This window comes from Mytilus edulis, unplaced genomic scaffold, assembly GCF_963676685.1.
Source record: "Mytilus edulis unplaced genomic scaffold, xbMytEdul2.2 SCAFFOLD_1468, whole genome shotgun sequence".
Lineage (NCBI taxonomy): Eukaryota > Metazoa > Mollusca > Bivalvia > Mytilida > Mytilidae > Mytilus > Mytilus edulis.
Window position 1 is genome coordinate 5,842 of NW_027268017.1, and position 18,386 is coordinate 24,227.

The window sequence follows — 18,386 nt, forward strand, 5'->3', positions numbered from 1 at the left end:
TACTTTACAATGTAGTTACAGGTACATAAAAAAAAAATGTGTTCTGTTATCTGTTATATAGCATACTTTACAATGTATGTTTACAGGTATGTGCTCTGTTATATAGTGTACTTTATAATGTACGTTTACAAGTACATGTTCTGTTATATAGTGTACTTTATAATGTATGGTTACAAGTACATGTTGTTATATAGTGTACTTTATAATGTATGTGTTCTGTTATATAGTGTACTTTATAATGTACGGTTACAAGTACATGTTCTGTTATATAGTGTACTTTATCATGTATGTTTACAGGTATGTGTTCTGTTATATAGCACACTTTTTAACGTATGGTTACAGTATGTGATCTGTTCGTTCTGAAAGGCTATGCAGTGACTTATAGCTGTTTACAACCTCGTAACTTGGTCTACTTCATTGACTTATTTTGATACTTAAAATAATGTGGTTACAGTTCATACCATTATCTTCTTATATCTAGTAGTTGATACCATTGTTCTGGGTTGAAATCTCTGACAAAAGTACTATTTAGATACTATTTGTATTGCCGTTTAAAACTTCTACATAAATAATAATGGTAACAAATATAACGAAAATATTAAAATTTTATTTGTGAAAAATATAATATGAAAATTTAACATACATGTATAACAATTTTTATGCATTTCTGAATATCTCAAATATCAAAATGACGGAAAAGCTCCCCACATTTCTGTCCGTTCTTTTATTCCGACTGTAGAGTTGTCCATATAGTTAACTGCATCCGCATTCCACATACCAAAACCTCGTACTCCTAAATTCTGTATGGTTTGGAATTTTATCTTAAGACTGGCTGGATTATCAAACTGGACTTGGTATGTTGAATTCTGTAATAAAAGAACAGGTATAAAGCTTTGTTTCATAAATATGTATGTGCTTGGCTAATAGATTTATATCTAAAAACAAACTTTCGTTAAATAAACTGTGGTTGATAGGTTTTATTTTCTTGACACTTTCAGAAGTTCCTCTCTCCTCTTTTCAATCTACTCCAATGCACCTATGTGTCAGACATATCTTAAGTTACATTAACTTCACCAATGTTTTATATTCAAATTCGTTGCAAAAAACAACTCATAATATTTCTGATTTCCTGACAAAAAATGACATTTATACATCTCCGGTTTTATGTATAGTTCCGTTCTTTAGGCTAAAAAATCAAGAAAGTTGTTGTATTGTTCACCACCTACACAACGAAATTAAAAATACCATAAATATACAACTCGAGTGAATATCTTTATTGCAAAATTTTGTAAAGGTTTATCTTACATATACTTTAAAGTTGAAATAAGGTGTTTCTGTAACATTATTCCATTTTATTCCTTCAGGTGAATGAGGTAGATAAATCTTCATACTGGAGTAATTTATTTGTGATCCTGCTGCATCACTACAGTTAACTCCCCTGAATGGCACATGTTTTATAAAGCAGACGTCGTCCTAAATGTAAATATCAAATCTTTTCACTAAGTGAAAATTAAATGTCAAATAATTCAACATTTAGCCCATTTCTCGGGATCATGATATTCTAGTTAAATCTCAAATATTAAAATGTAACATACTGCAAAGGAAATATAACACCGAGTTTCTTTGGTTGATATTTTGTAATTTCAACGAACCCTTTATTTTATATCTCATATTTTTTGAGTGCCCATAAAACACTTGCCCTCACTTGATAACTACTTAAACAGCTATACTATTTTTCTATGCATCAGCCACGACGAGAAGCTTATTCCGTAAGGAATGTGATGCTGCTTTTGGATCATGGATTGGTGAACAAATACTAAACATTAATATGATATATATGGCTGTATTATTAACTTGCATTACATTTTATGCATGAGCTGCATGTTGTTATTTTGTTTGATCTGTATTGTAATTACTTAATATAAAAAATCATTGTACTGATTATGCCCATATCTGGTCCTCTATTTGAAATAAAATAACTTGTATTTAAATCATCATATTATACATTGTATATTAATAAAGCTTTCGTCTTCAGCATATTGCAATGTTGTATATAAGCTACCAGGCAGGAAAAGAATCAATAATGGAGCTGACATGATGTTTTCAACATCGGAGTAGGGTTCATGTTATTTATATTGTTTGCCTTAAGTGTTAAAAATAAGAATTGTCGTGACGCAAAATTGCTTTTAAAAAAAATCAAATGCCAAAGTACTCACGTTAGTTAGATTGAGACACGTATACATGTATCCATACCATGGTACACCTAATACTAGTTTGTCAGGTAATATTCCTAACTGATGGTAAGCTTTTATACCTATAATTTGTAAACCAACACATGTACAGACTTTAAAACATTATAAATTGAAAAAATGAATAAGAAGTGATTCTAATATGACGTGCTTCTTTCGCTTTATGAATAAACCCATGCTATAAATCCAATAATATTTTTTTTCACATGCGTATATTGACTACGGCAGAATAATGAATGATTTATTATGACTGTAATGTGTTGCAATCCAAAATTGACATATTTGACCTAGATACGACAACTGTTCATGCTGGCTGTTCAAAAACTCCTCCCCCTGAAAAATCACAGTGCCAGTCGTTTGCTTCTTTACACACAAACTAGAAGCTCTAAAGAGCCTGTGTCGCTCACCTTGGTATATGTGCATATAAAACAAATTACATAAATGGATTCATGACAAAATTGTGTTTTGGTGATGGTGATGTGTTTGTAGATCTTACTTTACTGAACATTCTTGCTACTTAAAATTTTCTCTATCTAAAATAAACTTGGCCCTTTCAGTAAAGAGGACAATATTTTGTAAAAATTTACAAAAAATTACCAAATTAATGAAAATTGTTTAAAATTGACTAAAAAGGGCAATAACTCCTTTAGGGGTCAACTGACCATTTTGGTCATGTTAACTTATTTGTAGATCTTACTTTCAATTGCTTAACATTATTGCTGATTACAGTTTATTTTTATCTATAATAATATTCAATATAATAACCAAAAAAGGCAAAGTTTCCTAAAAATTACCAATTCAGGGGCAGCAACCCAATAACCTATTGTCCGATTCATCTGAAAATTTTAGGGCAAATAGATCTTGACTTGATAAACAATTTTACCCAGTAAGATTTGCTCTAAATGCGTTGGTTTCAGATTTATAAGCCAAAATCTACATTTTCCCCCCTATGTTCTATTTTTTGCCATGGCGGCCATCTTGGTTGGTTGGCCGGGACACCGGACACAATTTTTAAACTAGATACCCCAATGATGAGTGTGGCCAAGTTTGTCTACATTTGGCCATGTAGTTTCAGAGGAGAAGATTTTTGTAAAAGTTAACGACGACGGACGCCAAGTGATGAGAAAAGCTCACTTGGCACTCCAGGCCAGGTGAGCTAAAAAGGGAGGTTCATGAAAGAGCCTACACAATCGCTTTACCCTTTTACATCTCGGACATAGAAATCACCTTAATTGTTCTAATCAGAATCGAAATAATTGATGCAAACTATACATTATTGTAGTTTTAACATGGGTAGGCATTATATTCATGTTATTTTATCCCTCACTATCGCTCGGGCACAAAAAAATCACGAATATAATGTCTACCCATGTTAAAACTACAATAAAGTATAGCTTGCATCAATTATTTCTTAAGTAATTTATTACCTTTCATGTTATTCTTTTTTTCTAATGAATATTTACAAAACTAGATAGATATTGTAATGAACAGTTACTTGTGATATTAACACTCTTGAGCGTGGAATGATTAATTTTGCCTACAAGGACACAACATATTCTAAATAAAAATATGCTGACCGATGAGTCGTCAGCTTTTCTTTGGTCGAATATTTAAATAATGCTTATCCATGTTTTACATATAAAATATATAACAAAAACAAACATCAATAAAAGCGGGAAAAAGTCTTCTTTTTTATATTTTTCCATGTTTTGTGTCTAAAATCTCCTTTCTAAATGCAGTTCCCATTCCCCCATTTTAATAGTTATTCACAAGATAACGAACTGTCAAGTTTATTCCAATTTAGTTATTCACAAGTTACGATTTGTCGGGCTTATTCCAATTTAGTTATTCACAAGGTAACGATTTGTCGGGCTTATTCCCATTTAGTTATTCACAATATAACGATGTGTCAATCTTATTTCCATGTAAACATTCACAAGATAACGAAGTGTCAAGCTTATAACCTTATGGTTATTTACAAGATAGAAGTTGTCAGGTTTATTCTCATTTAGTTCAAAACAATGTTAAGTTATTCGCAACATAACGACGTGTCTGGCTTATTTCAAATAAGTTATTAGCAAAATAGCGATTTGATGGGCTTATTCCCATTTATGTATTCACAAGATAACGATTTGATTGGCTTACCTTTCACAGCATTGTATACAGGTGAATTAGCCCCAGCAATACAAGGACCACGTATCTGACTCTGCTCATCATACGCCATTACAAACAAGAAATCAACAAATAAACCAATATTGACATAATCATAGTAACGACCATCTACGCCAGCAGGTGACCAGGCAACGTCAACTGTTACCTGAAAATGAAATAATTTATACTGAAAAAGAGAGACAAAAGATATCGAAGGGATATATATATATCTAAACTCTTAAGTAAATAAATATTGACAACGCCATGGCATAACATGAAAAACGACGAAGACATACAATAGTACACAACTCAACAACACGAACTCCGCCAAAAAAGCCGGGTGTGATCTTATGTACTTCGGAATAGAAATCAGACACATTTGTCCTTGGAGAACGGTATTTTTGTTATTCTTTTTTTTTTCTCGTTGAAGATTACAAATTGATTTCTCTATATCAAAATCATGTTTTTGTGATAACTTGTTTACTTAACTGTCTCATAAACATTTTGTTCTACGTCTTCTTCTGGTCATTTACAACAAATTCAAAGACATAGTTTTACCTGATAAACTGGACTAAGTCTTTTAAACGCAGAGTATACTTCTAAAACCAACATAACGTAAGCATCACGAATATCGGTTTCATTTTTTAGTATGGCATCCTCGAAGTCAATGTTGATACCATCTAAATAATTGTTCTTGACCAATTGTAACTGTTTTTCTACCCATATTGCCCGAGCAGTAGAATTGGTCATATTTGCTTTTGGGTAGTTAGCTGTAAGTAAGAACAAATGGCGTCAATTAAGTGACACAAACATAAAGGACTCATAAAATTCTATAAAAAAATATACGTGTGTATATGATAGTAAATTAGATAATAGTGGCCTCAAAAAACAAACGTTACAAAAAAAACTACAGATTTTCAACACAGACTTATTAATTCATTATTGTTTGGTTTCCATTAAAATCAAACTACAAATTAATATTGTATTCTATTCTATTTGTCAGACAACATAACAGTAAGATGAGGTACGATTGTCAATGAGACAACTAAGGACGATGGTGAAACTGCAAAAATAAGCAGACAATAGAAATTTATAAAAGAGTCTACCAGGACAAAATGTGAAACATGTATCAAATTATATAAACCTACAGCCTGACTCATGCTCAAAACAATAAACGAAAACATAATCTAGTCAACCAACGACATCCACTACAATAAAAAAATTTGTACTAACTAAATTAAGCGATACAAGTGATAGCTATGTGATATATATAGACAATAACTGTTTAGTGTCTTTAACTATCAGCTGTATTTGTACGAGGCTAAGAAACAAGGTGTTTGCGAGCTTTAAGTGAGCTACTACACCTGTTTCGAGCCGAGTACAAATACAGCTGATATTTAAAGACACTAAACAGTTATTGTCTTTTACCTGCAATTAATTCTGTATAGTATTTGTGTTTAAAGACACAAAACACATGTTTTGCATTTATTTTTGATTTGAAATCCCTTGAGGCCCGTGTAGTAATACGATACAGTAATCACACATTCAGCTGAAGACGGGTTCGCAAAAAAAAGAATCTCGAATGGTCAACAATAATACATCGCTCAAAGTGAATAATTACCTATTTTAACATAACAACAATAAAAAAAATAACAAAAATATGTCCAATTTGAAACAGGAGTGTACGAGTTGTCCTACGCTTCAGACTCGACATTCACTAAACATGCATGCTGAAATTGACATGATGGTTGTTTTTGTTACACAGTCATCCACATTCAAGTTTTGAAATCGATAGTCAGGGGCGGATGCAGGAATTTTCGAAAGGGGGGGTGCTAACCCAGGTAACCCAGGGCAAAGGGGGGGGGGGTGCAAAACATATGTCCCGATACAAATGCATTGATCGGCAAAAATAAAGGGGGGTGCGCACCCCCGGAACCCCCCCCCCCCCCCCCCCCCTGGATCCGCCACTGATAGTTGTCATCGTAGAAAAGACTGCTGTTCTTGTGTGTATGTTATCAGAACACTGGTGCGACTCTTATTGCTCTAAAGAAATGTTTGAAAACAAACAGAACATATAAAAGTAATCGTTAATTCGCAATTGATACGTCATTGGAATGCGACTGCAATACACATTCTGAGGTCACGCAGGTTCATACAATACTCAGTTCGGCAGTGGGCGGAGCTTTTAAGCGATATCTAAAGTATACAGTCAGATACAGGATAGCGATATCTGTAGGGCTGTATCTGTATAGTAGAACACCCAATTGCAGGATAAAATATATAAATTAGAATTAATAACCCTTTATGAAAATCGACATATTGCATACTATGGACACTATTACTGTGGTGAATACCCTTTGTTGATCTGTAGATGATCTTTTTGGTGTATTGTGTTGTGTGAGTGCTGTCTGGTCTACCTATGGCCCATACACATCATTTCTTTTATTTTGTTTGAGTATATTTTGCTGAAGATCAATTCACTCATATCAAAGATGAATTGTTAAATCGTACCTATAATCACGGCCCTGGCTCCATTTTTATGAGCGTGGCACATTAAATCCAGATTGATGTATCCTGTCATTACTACAGTGGTTATCTTTGACCAATCATATTTTGACCAGATCTCGCTGTGATTACTCAGCGAAAATACAAAAATCTGAAAAAAAATACAATCAAGTTGTTAGCATTTGACGTGATATTTGCCGGTAAAAATGACAATGATGTTAATAGCCTGGTCTTTAATGTCCAGTGACAAATATTACATGCATATGCGGACTAGAACATGTTAACATAAATATGAATGAGAACTCTTCTTTGTACTCGACCGATAAGCTGCACAAGATTTATTTTTAATCGAGGAAGTGTACATTGTAGTTCACAGGATGACCTGTCACCCTATCTGTACAATTCAATAGTTTGACTTCCAATCCTACCAGTGTTTGTCAATCGAAATATTTAGCAACGGAGCAGCACAGAGAAATTGTTTTTAGTTTGACACGACTAGATTGTTTTAATGGAGACTTAGGCAGCAACCATTTGATTTTCTGGGGGGGGGGGGGGGGCTATGGTTTTTTTTTTCTGTACAAACTTTTTTTTTCGCCTGTGGCGAAGAACAAACTATTTTTTTCGCGACAAGTCGAAAACAATTTTTTTCTTTCAATTTTAGCATTACATATAGTGGCAGCTGAGGGTGTAACAAACAATTTTTTTTTTTCAGAATTCAAAACAAATTATTTTTTTCTACAAAAACTGGAAACAAACTTTTTTTTCCAAAAAAAAACCATAGCCCCCCCCCCAGAAAATCAAATGGTTGCTGCCTTAGGAGGGTTGAAATTTATGTAATCAACATGATCGAATATTTTTGTTAAAATACGACTCACGTCACCTTTCTAGTATAATAATCGACAAAACGAAAGCATTTAGGCCTACAGTAGATAATATATTAAAAAAAATGCAACAGCTGTTTCCTTAAGGATATCAGACTGAATGCTTACAAATGTTAAGAATGAATGAAAAATGATACATCCAAACACTGCCACACTGATTTTTTGTGTACATAGTTAAACCAGTGCCAGTTGTTCAGTATAGGTGTTTTTTTACATGAATCGGGAATAAGTCTGCGAGAAAAGGAATACATCCAAAGTTAGTTCCAAACGAACTGTCTGTTTGAAAAGCACATTTTAACATTTGTGACAGTGACAGCTGGCAGAATCGCACTGCAAAAAGAAACAATATCACTACGTTAATCTAGTAAGATAATGTACTAATATAATTTAAAACCAGAACGTTAATTTTTTTAAAAATAAAAACTAATAACAACACAGAGTCAACACAGACAAAGGGAAACAACTCAACTTATATTTTATGCAGGAAAGTTTAGAAGACAAACGTATTACATCTTTACCGTTTTTATTATTAAAAAATATTTGTGTACAAATTATCAGAATATATACTTATTTATCAAGAAATTATAAAAAGTCCATTAATATTTATGTGAAAATTGTATCTATAGATAAAGTAAAATTTCCATTTAAACTGGCAGAATAAAGGCCATCACCGCCCTATTGATAAATCGAAAGTAAAACTAACAAACCTCTTTACGTGATGTATTCTGTATCGGCTTACAAAGACCGGGATCACTACATGGACAACTTGTTCCATTTATTATCTCCACTAGCTGTATCAAACAAAGTGTAACAAGTACACAGTAGATCAAACCCGTATTCATAGTTTGTCACTTTGTACCGGTGTCCGATTAGAAAAATATTCCACTAGCATTTTTATCCGGTTATACAACCTGAACCAGTGCAGTTTAAAACACTGTACAAGGTCCGTATATTGGTTTGATATTGTGTTAATCTCTTTAGTAAACATTTTAAAAAAATCTTATGAATTAATTAATAGTATATATTTTATATATAATTGTAAGTTATTTTTTCTACTTTCCAGTATGATCGTCGAAGTTATCTATTTTATCTATAAAGTATAATTTCTTCAAAAAAATCTTCCGGCACTAGAATCAAGATGACTTAGGAAAAATATAATATAGGGAAAGCCTTAACACAAATATATTGTTTTGTATTTTGTTACTAGAGTAATCATGGGCGAATCCAGTCATTCAAAAGGGGTTTCAATCCTGGATATATAATATGGGTGGGGGTGGGGGTTAAAACCATATGTCTTCATTTTAATAAAAACTATCGAAGGTCGATGGTTTTATCCCGGCACTCAGGCTTCCTCCACCAATAAAAAACTGGCCGCCACGAAATAGTATAAATGATTTCCATATAATCTAAATAGACTATTTTTATCTGATTAAATCAAATTTGAAATAAAAAAATATACCCTCATGTGCTACTTTTTTTTTTTTTATTAAAATGAGGTTGAAATTTTGTATATTTGCTCAAAATTCGGATTTGTGGCCGTATTTTTCCTTTCGAAAGAAAGACTTACCTTTTTTGTTTTAAAAGATAAACAAAAATTGTTTTTTTGTTAAATAATTTGTACTTTCTGTATTTTATAAGTAAATTGAGTATCTTAAAAATTTATACATTTTTTATTCAGAAATAGCTCATTTTTATTAAATGTTCATGAATGTAGAAAAAAAACATAATTTTTTGCTGTATTTTTATAAAAAAAAATTGCACTATTTACGAATATTTACTTATAGATAGTATTGTTTGTGGTTTTTTTTGTTTGTTGTACTTTAGATATTATGTGTCCATATTTATTAAGATTGTTTTCTCTTTTGAAAAGCTTCTTTGATATTTAAATGTTTATTCTTGCTGAAAAAATCTTGTTTATCAACTGAATCATTATAAGTTGATCAATTGATTCCAGTGTACCTTCGACATGGAACAGAAGCAGCAAATTCTAATTTTAAAGTCTGTGATTCCATCTCCCGTATACCATATCCAAATGCGTCATACCAACGAGACAAACACGCAACAAAAATACCCTCATTTGTTTTGAATTACCTCCCATCGAAAGATATTTGTACAATTGGAAAGCAGGTCACGGTTTGACCCAAGTCTATCAGCAACAAGAGATAAAGTAAAAAAATAATACATAGGTATAAAAAAATATATGAAAACAACACTTTACAAACTTCATGCGTCCGAATCACATCCCTTGAACAACCCGAATCAAGATTACCTAGAACTTAAAACCCGAAAACTGAATGCACAAATACCGAGTCACGGTTAATTTTTGTATACAATGGTTTCGGAAAGGTATACATTGGCATAGAATTAGAGATATAAGTTTATATAATAAAATGTATAGAATTTTTATTGAAAAATAAAATATAAATAATCAATAAGACATTCGTTTGTAAATATTGCAAAATAAATATTGAGGTAAAATGCTCTTTGGTAGGATTTCCACTGCGGTATTACAAATCTAGGCTTATGAAACAGTAACCATTGGAGACTCCTAACATCCTGTAATAACAGCAGGTGCCATGATGTCGAACACTTCTTTAGTTATCCCTCGATTAACTGCAAGTAAAAAACACAAAGTAAATTTTTATCGTCCCTTTTTTTTTTTAAATTAGCCGAAATTCATTCCTACAAATTCTGAAAATTGATTATATAAAAAAAGATAACATTTTAATATAGCCATGATACTGAAATACGTAATAAGGCCCTTAAAAGAATACTCGAAGATACCATAAATATATAATAAAACTATGTGGCATGTAAACTTTGTTGTACCATCCACAGACTATAATAGTCAATGTTGCGGTATAGAAATGATTTCGACGATACCATTTTTATTTTCAACATCAATTTTCAGTAAGTATCGAAAAGGATTAGCCCCATGTCAGGTATAATATCGTTATTTATCACGTGATAACGACTATAACCGTGCTTATCATTTTCAGATCAGGGTTGCCAATCGCTGTTGTGAAAGCGGTGTATTGTCCAAAAACTAAAATTTCTTTGCCACTGTTAAAGTTGAAATACATGCGATTTAAATTGTAGTAATGGTAAAATTTATTTTGTCTGTTATTCTGCATGTTAAATTCTACTATTTTTTTTTATAAATCAAACTTCTAAACTTTAGACCTCGAGATTATTCCAAAAATGCTGTGTCTATCTGTTAAACAATTATGGATTAGATAATGTTTTTTAATCTGTTAAATTAGCTACATGTATCTGACTTTATCCTTTACCTTTTCCACTACTCAAAGCCTGGAATAATGTTCGTGTTAGTGTTTCATTCTCAAATATAGCATGGATTTCCTCCTCAGTTATAAAACCATCAGTATTTTGGTCGTAAAGGTCAAATCTACATGGATTGGCTCTGATCGATAGATTAAACATTGGCTGAAAAAAAAAAATGCACAGAACATTAATTACATACATATAGATATTTACAATATTTTTCGGTATGTTTATCTATATCTTTCTGAAAAATGGATGGTTAATTATTTTCACTTTTCCAGGAAACTAACATAAATTATGTTAAATGCATAACAGAAAAGGACCATACACTACGTGAATTATAAACTACATTTTAAGTTAAAATTTTCGTGACAAATTCATCTTGTAATCGCAAATAAAAGCTGATTCCAAAATAACCCGGTCTATACGGTGGATTTACATGTATGCCCATGCAGTCAAGGAAGGTATTTTATAATGGACAGGTATAGATATATATCCTATGGTGGAGAAGTATTTGCGAAAAATACCAATATAAAAAAGACACTGATGGTAAAAATCAAAATGATGATGTTTTGATTTAATACTTACCAATGGTGCTGATCGTTTGAACTTGAAAGTAGCTTTAAGACCCACATTCCATTTACCCCCAAAATTGGTTGATCCTGATCCACTGAATTTCCATCTTCCTCTGGTATGATGAAGACCAAGGTTTAACTTGGGTCCATTGTTACCATGTGATATTCCACCTGACCCGGACCATTGTGATGTACATGAGGCAATTAGACAAAACAGGAAACACACCAAAATTTGTATTTTCTGAAGAAAAAAAACCAACACATAGAATTGAGAATGGAAATTGGGAATATGCCAAAGAGACAACAACCCGAAAAGAGCAGACATCAGCCGACGGACACCGTACATGTAGCGTTACATTGAATTGTTTTTAACTGAAACGGTTATTTAGATCTGAACCAATTTTTACAATAATTACTGTGTATTACTTTCCTTGTTTAACGAAGCCCTTTGTGTTTTTCCCCTTTATATTAGTGGTAAATTAATTCGTTATAAATAAGAAAATATTGTTTTGGTATATCCGAGACTAGAATTTAACTTATTTTAGATTAATTTCTGCGCTAGATGTCAATTTAAGTGAAAGATTACTATATATATATAAGTTGTCTATATATGTATATCGTATTCACGAGTCTAAATTGAAAACTACGTTCAAACCTATGATTGCGTTGGATAAAAACCGCAATTTTTATACGTGTGCATGTAAAACAAATTTCGTTGTAGAAGGGTCTAAATACAGCACAAACAACATTATGTAACAAAATGGATCTTAATGTAAATTTAATACTAAACAGAAAACAAGTAACTTGTGGCCACGATGTTATGCCACAAACATAAGGTGAGCTGCGTCGGATAGAAATCGACCTTATGCAGGTTACGTTAACATGTAGATATATAAGACTTTGAACGATTTTGGTACATTAAATTTACAAAATTAAAAGGTGAATGTTGGTCTGTTTTGTAGGGTTCTTCTTACAAATCAATTTTTAAACAGTTACAGACTCCCCCTTGAGATTTTTTAAACCCAAAAGAGGGTAACAGATGTATTGATATTTATTTGCATAAGGTCGATTTTTATCCGACGCAGCCCAGGTGTTAATATTTTTTGTACACCAGATCCGGATTTCGACAATAAATGTCTCTTCAGTGATGTTAGGGATCGACACGGTATTTGGAAGGCCATATAAAATGTACCCTCATTTTTATATCGCATTCACACAGCTAATAATTTCAAATTAAAAAATTCTTACCATTTTTCCGACTTGGAAGAGAATAAAGTCTTTATTGGATGAAGGTCAATTTTATCTTGGTGTTTTTTTTCTTTTATTCATTCATTTATATATACTTATGCTGCAATGGGATTGTAAAGGTTATGAAGTAAGAAGTAAATCATTTGTAAATTGAGGTTGACATGACAAATGATCTATTAAGATTGACGTAAGAAACCGCTTTTACGGGGAACATTGTTTTCGGTAATTATGAATTTATTTAAAAAAAAACAAATTTAAATGAAACGAGTAGAACAACAATACGTTCAATTACATTTATTTGTGAATTATTTTAAATAATAGTAATTCAAAATAATTCAAATCAGAAGAAGGCCGAAGGTGAATGAACCCTGTCTCATTAGAATTACATATCTTTATTTTAATGCAAATATTAATCACATATATATATTTATGTTATTTATTTAAATTGTAAACAATCTAGATTGACGTAATACTAGACCAGCCTGTAACAAGGAAACAGGCATGGGAAATATTTTTTTATTTACCCAAGCCTTGTAAGCCCGATTTACTGCTTGAAGACCTTGCACGACCGATTTACAACTTAAAGAGAATCCCACAAGCCTTGCACGGCCCATTAACAGCTTTAAGAGATTCCACCAAGCCTTGCATATATGAAAAGGTATTTCACTTCCGCTTAATGGTACGTAGAGTGTAGTATCTCATAGACTCTTTTCTGTCCTCTTACATTTGTTATGTCTACAGTTCTTGTCCTTCATACCTTTTTCCTGCTTAAAATAAATCTTTTTATTTACAACTTACTTACTTACTTACTTAGTTCTTCTTTTTTTTTTAAGGACAAACGAGATGATTTTCCCATGACATGGTAGTAAATAAACTCATCATAGATACCAGGACTAAATTTAGTATTACGCCAGACGCGCGTTTCGTCTACAAAAGACTCATCAGTGACGCTCGAATCCAAAAAAAAATAAAAAGGCCAAATAAAGTACGAAGTTGAAGAGCATTAAACGTTTTACCCGAACACACTCGAAAAGACTCTTGGTGATCGGTATTACAACCCCGTAGTTGTATCGATCGTTCACAACAACTAATTAGTTGGAAAAATTTGAAAAGCAAAGACAACTTTAAATATCAATTTAACAGTAGGTATATAATAAAATGAAGTTTTAACGTTTAGAAAATTCTCATTTCACCACGAGAAGACTACCGTTCAAATTTATATAAAATCCTGCAGAACATCATATATTGAACCATGATATTTGAAAATCTGAGAAAAATCTTTAAATTGTTCAGCCATAACATACATGTCGTGTACCAAGTCAGGCATATGGCAGTTGTTATCAAATTGTTCGTCTCTTTGTATGTTGGCTTTTGTTTTTGTTTCAGTTCTGTGTTTCTGTTGTTCCGTTGTTTTCCTCTTTTAGTTGATGTGTTTCCCTCGGTTTGAGTTTGTGACATGGATCAGTTTGTTGTCTCTTTATCTATACATGACTTTTGAACAGCAGGATACAACTGTTGTCTGTTTATAGCCGAGTGCATGCTCTTCCACATTTATTATATAACCCAACAGACACGAACTTTAAATTGACCATTTGCAAATCAAACTTAATATCGAATAATACTTGGAAACAGAAAATTAAACTCTTGTTTGAAAACATTTCATTTGGATATCCTTTTCCAATTCCATATCCATGACTACTAAGAAATATTATTTTAAAGATCAAGCCAACCAAGTTATCAATGATGTTCATAGTCAGTCGATTGAGATTGGCACATTGTGGCATGAGGATGGCAATCGTCGATTGAGATATATGTCGGACTTACATTCACAGTCACTACGATAGGTCATACGTTTGTGAAATGGCTGTTCTGACTTCCCAACATACTGGAGAGAATACAATTAAACTTTTATTAAACCAATGTTTGGACACTCTTATCAAAAAAAATCTTTTGCATACCCATTGCTACTCAAAGAGATTTATTGGTGATTCATCCAAACGAGTTATTCTCTCTTTTCCGTAGACCAAACAGTGTTTTTGTCATTGATGATTATAGTCGATTGAGTTTTGATTTCTCCATCGTCGACTGAGAGGAAGAAGATGTATATAGGAAGATGTGGTATGAGTGCCAATGTGACAAATCTGCATCCAATTAAGTCAAAATTTATAAAAGTAAACCATTATAGGTCGAGGTACGGTCTTCAACACGGAGCCTTGGCCCGCACCGAACAGCAAGCTATAAAGGGCCCCTAAAAAATACTAGTGTAAACCATTATTCCCCCCTCTTACGGTTAAAGTGAATTATTGTTTTTATTGCATTTATAGTCACTACGATAGCCGTTCATACGTTTGTGAAATGTTGTTCGGACTCACCAACACACTGTTTATCACATTTACACTATAGGAGATGACGAAGAGTCTTGTTTAGAGGATATATCGGATCCCACTATCATTTCTTTAAAGCCTTTGGGACTACGATAAGCCAGTACGGGTGGCTCTCGGATAATTTTCGATTTCTAGTCGTTTTTAGCGGGTAATGTGGGATTATTTGTCAAATTTGAAATTTTATGTCAGCACAAACGGGACTCTTTTGTACACCTTTTGTCATGTTTATCTTTATATTGTTAACAATTCAACTCGGCTGATTTTCTTATCACGAAAGAAACAATATGTTTTCTGCTAAAGTCATGATTTTTTTGGGTGACCACGGAGCTCTTGTAACCGCCTTTTCACAGTATCATAGGCAAAGCAAAATAGATCAGCCACTTTATTCTGATGGCCTGACAGAGGACATACTCTCTGTACATTGGTTTCGGTGAAAATTCGTGAAAGAAAGGTATTGATTTTTGTCTGCTACTATGCAATACAGATATGGCACTCACACCACATCTTCCTATATCTGTAAATATGATTCCATCCTACACTAGTGTAGCTGTGTCAAAAATAGTCTGATCTTATAGAGTCCGACATTTCCTAAGTGAATTTAGTGAGGCGTCTTTGGCATGTTGAATGGACGCATGAAGTTAAAGTTAAGTATTCTCCCACTTAATATCATTATAGTCGATACATGATAAAGAGAAGTGTTTATAATTTGCTGTTCTAATTTGCCCATAAACATATTGGCAACAGAAGGGGCCATTTTTGTTCCCTTTGCTGTTCCATTAACCTGGAGATGGTGTTCACCATTGAATGTGAAGTTATATTGCATTCCAAACCCAAAGTTAGAAGTTTGACTTAACATTCAGTTGGTGGGTCTAAGGTGCAGCGAGAATTCCAGTTTACATGTGTAACAGGAGGGTCGGGTGGCTATGCGTCACCGTTCCCTCTTGTCGATTAATGGTTCGTTCCGCTGTGACTGAGCTCTGGCAAATGAAACCAAATACAGATGTTCAGATACTTTATTAAAATACACATCTTTAACATGCGAACAGTGAAATCAAAACATAAATTTGGATGAGTAAAAGCAAATATTCAGTGGTCGCATTAATGATAAATCCATGTTGTAATTGATGTTAAGCGGATTAAATATAAATCCAAGTGGTCAACTTGAGACCCAGTACAAAATGTTTCTTTCATAAGTCTACACTTTTTACAAGTCCATTTAACAAGGTACAATTCCTCCACGAGAATGGCAAAATATTCTTTTAAACATCCATTAAGTTGGATGAAACGTCTACCAAATCATGACAATATAATGTAAACAGTCTCCGGGACAAGTTTGCAATTCCGCTGAGTGCAAAAGTTGTCACCTTAATTTTTGGAGTTAAGTCAAAACAAAGTTGATAACTTGGTTGGTATTGGTTCTCTGATATTTGTCCTAAATTTTTTTGGATCTAGCACCACTGTTGAAAAAGTTATGCCCCTTTTTTCAACAATTTCCTCAGAGGAAAAGTACTTTTCCTCAAGGGAAATCAAATTTCCCTGAAGGAAAAAGATTTTTCCTCAAGGGAAATTGTTTTTTCCTCAAGGGAAAAAAGATTTCCCTTAGGGAATTTGCTGCATAATAATTTCCTTTGAGGAAATTCTATTTCCTTAGAGGAAATTCTTTTTCCTTAGAGGAAATTCTTTTTCCTTTGAGGAAATTTGCAGCTTCAAATTTTCCTTGGAGGAAATACTTTTTCCTGTGAGGAAATTTGTAGCTTCAAATTTTCCTTGGAGGAAATACTTTTTCCTGTGAGGAAATTTTTGACAAACACTTTTCCTTGGAGGAAAATTCAAGACCACAAATTTCCTCTAGGGAAATCATTGTTCTTCAAATTTCCTCTAAGGAAATTTCTGAACATCAAATTTCCCTTAAGGAAATGTTTTCCCATTATTTTTACTTGTTAAACATTTCTTCACTACACCATGTATACAAACAGTATGAATATAATTATTACAAGACTGTATAATTGATGCAAATGATATTTAAAACTTTAATATATGTTTGACTCAACATTTTAATGACATTGAAAATAATACAGTCTGACTGTTTAGATCTAGGTATTGTTTATACTTTTTATATAAATTTAACTTTGATTTATATTTTTTTTTGGAGCAAATGCTTCTATTTTCTTTGTAATTGTTTCAATGCAATACATTAATAAGCAACCAATTTGAATGTCATACCATTTGTGGTGTTCTAAAGAATTTGTTTATATATTTGCAGATTAAATAATAAAAATAAACACTTTTCGTGTTATTTTAAATTAGAATTTCTTCTGTTTCAGCTTGTATACAGTTATTCAATCCACTACGTAAGAATTCAGTGAATACATTATTCCATTCACTAAACAATTCCCTTCAATTCTAAGAGAAATCATTTTTGCAAATTGTTCTTCAATGATCTTCTTCTGTATATTTGATATGAGGGAGTGATGTAAATGAGTGGATAAAACTGGTGTTCCTTTTTTCAACAACAAAATAGTATTTGTTCAGCATTCTCCTTTCTTTGATTAAGATATGTTGTTGCTTTTATGCAATAGTATTTTTGTGTATCTATGATAGAACTCCATTTTGTTTATGGTCATTATCATGTGATAATGTTGAAATTTCCTATTTCTTTTTTGCAGGAAAGCACACATTCCATTTCAAATTAATCCAATTATGCACTATGTAAATAAATTTCAACTTTTAGTTTCCTCTTCAGTAATGACCTATTGATCATGAAAACCAAGATGTCTGATCACCTATAATACACAAAATAAACAAATAAAATGTTATAAATGGAGAGAGAAACAGCAATAAATGTTTTTCATGTGTATCTTTCCTTATTAAAATACATTAAGTAAACTTGAACTCGAGAAAAATAAATAACTGCGATGTAGACTAGAAAGTATAAAATGCCAAATAAAGTATTCACGAAAAATTAGTTGATTTACAGAAGTCAAGTCCGTGTTTGCAGGAAATTTACATCATTGGTTGTCTGGTGGAGAGTTGTCTTATTGGCAATCATACCACATCTTATTTTATATAACCTTGCCATATTCCTATTGTGCCTGTCCAAAGTTCAGAGCC

General features: G+C 32.4%; 2 protein-coding genes across 2 annotated transcripts; both read right to left on the bottom strand.

The window, feature by feature from the left end:
* Window positions 1-587: 587 nt before the first annotated feature.
* LOC139506608 (di-N-acetylchitobiase-like) lies at window positions 588-8,667 on the bottom strand. Its single transcript, XM_071295497.1, has 7 exons — window positions 8,494-8,667; window positions 6,912-7,056; window positions 4,959-5,170; window positions 4,395-4,566; window positions 2,217-2,314; window positions 1,306-1,473; window positions 588-866 (listed from the first exon to the last, which is right to left on the bottom strand). Exons 1-7 carry the CDS (start codon window positions 8,626-8,628, stop codon window positions 684-686), a joined length of 1,113 nt encoding a protein of 370 aa, XP_071151598.1. The 5' UTR covers window positions 8,629-8,667; the 3' UTR covers window positions 588-683.
* A 1,505-nt stretch (window positions 8,668-10,172) lies between these two features.
* On the bottom strand, window positions 10,173-12,962 carry LOC139506611 (uncharacterized). Its single transcript, XM_071295498.1, has 4 exons — window positions 12,892-12,962; window positions 11,657-11,884; window positions 11,077-11,230; window positions 10,173-10,399 (listed from the first exon to the last, which is right to left on the bottom strand). Exons 1-4 carry the CDS (start codon window positions 12,892-12,894, stop codon window positions 10,335-10,337), a joined length of 450 nt encoding a protein of 149 aa, XP_071151599.1. The 5' UTR covers window positions 12,895-12,962; the 3' UTR covers window positions 10,173-10,334.
* Between the last annotated feature and the right edge of the window lie 5,424 nt (window positions 12,963-18,386).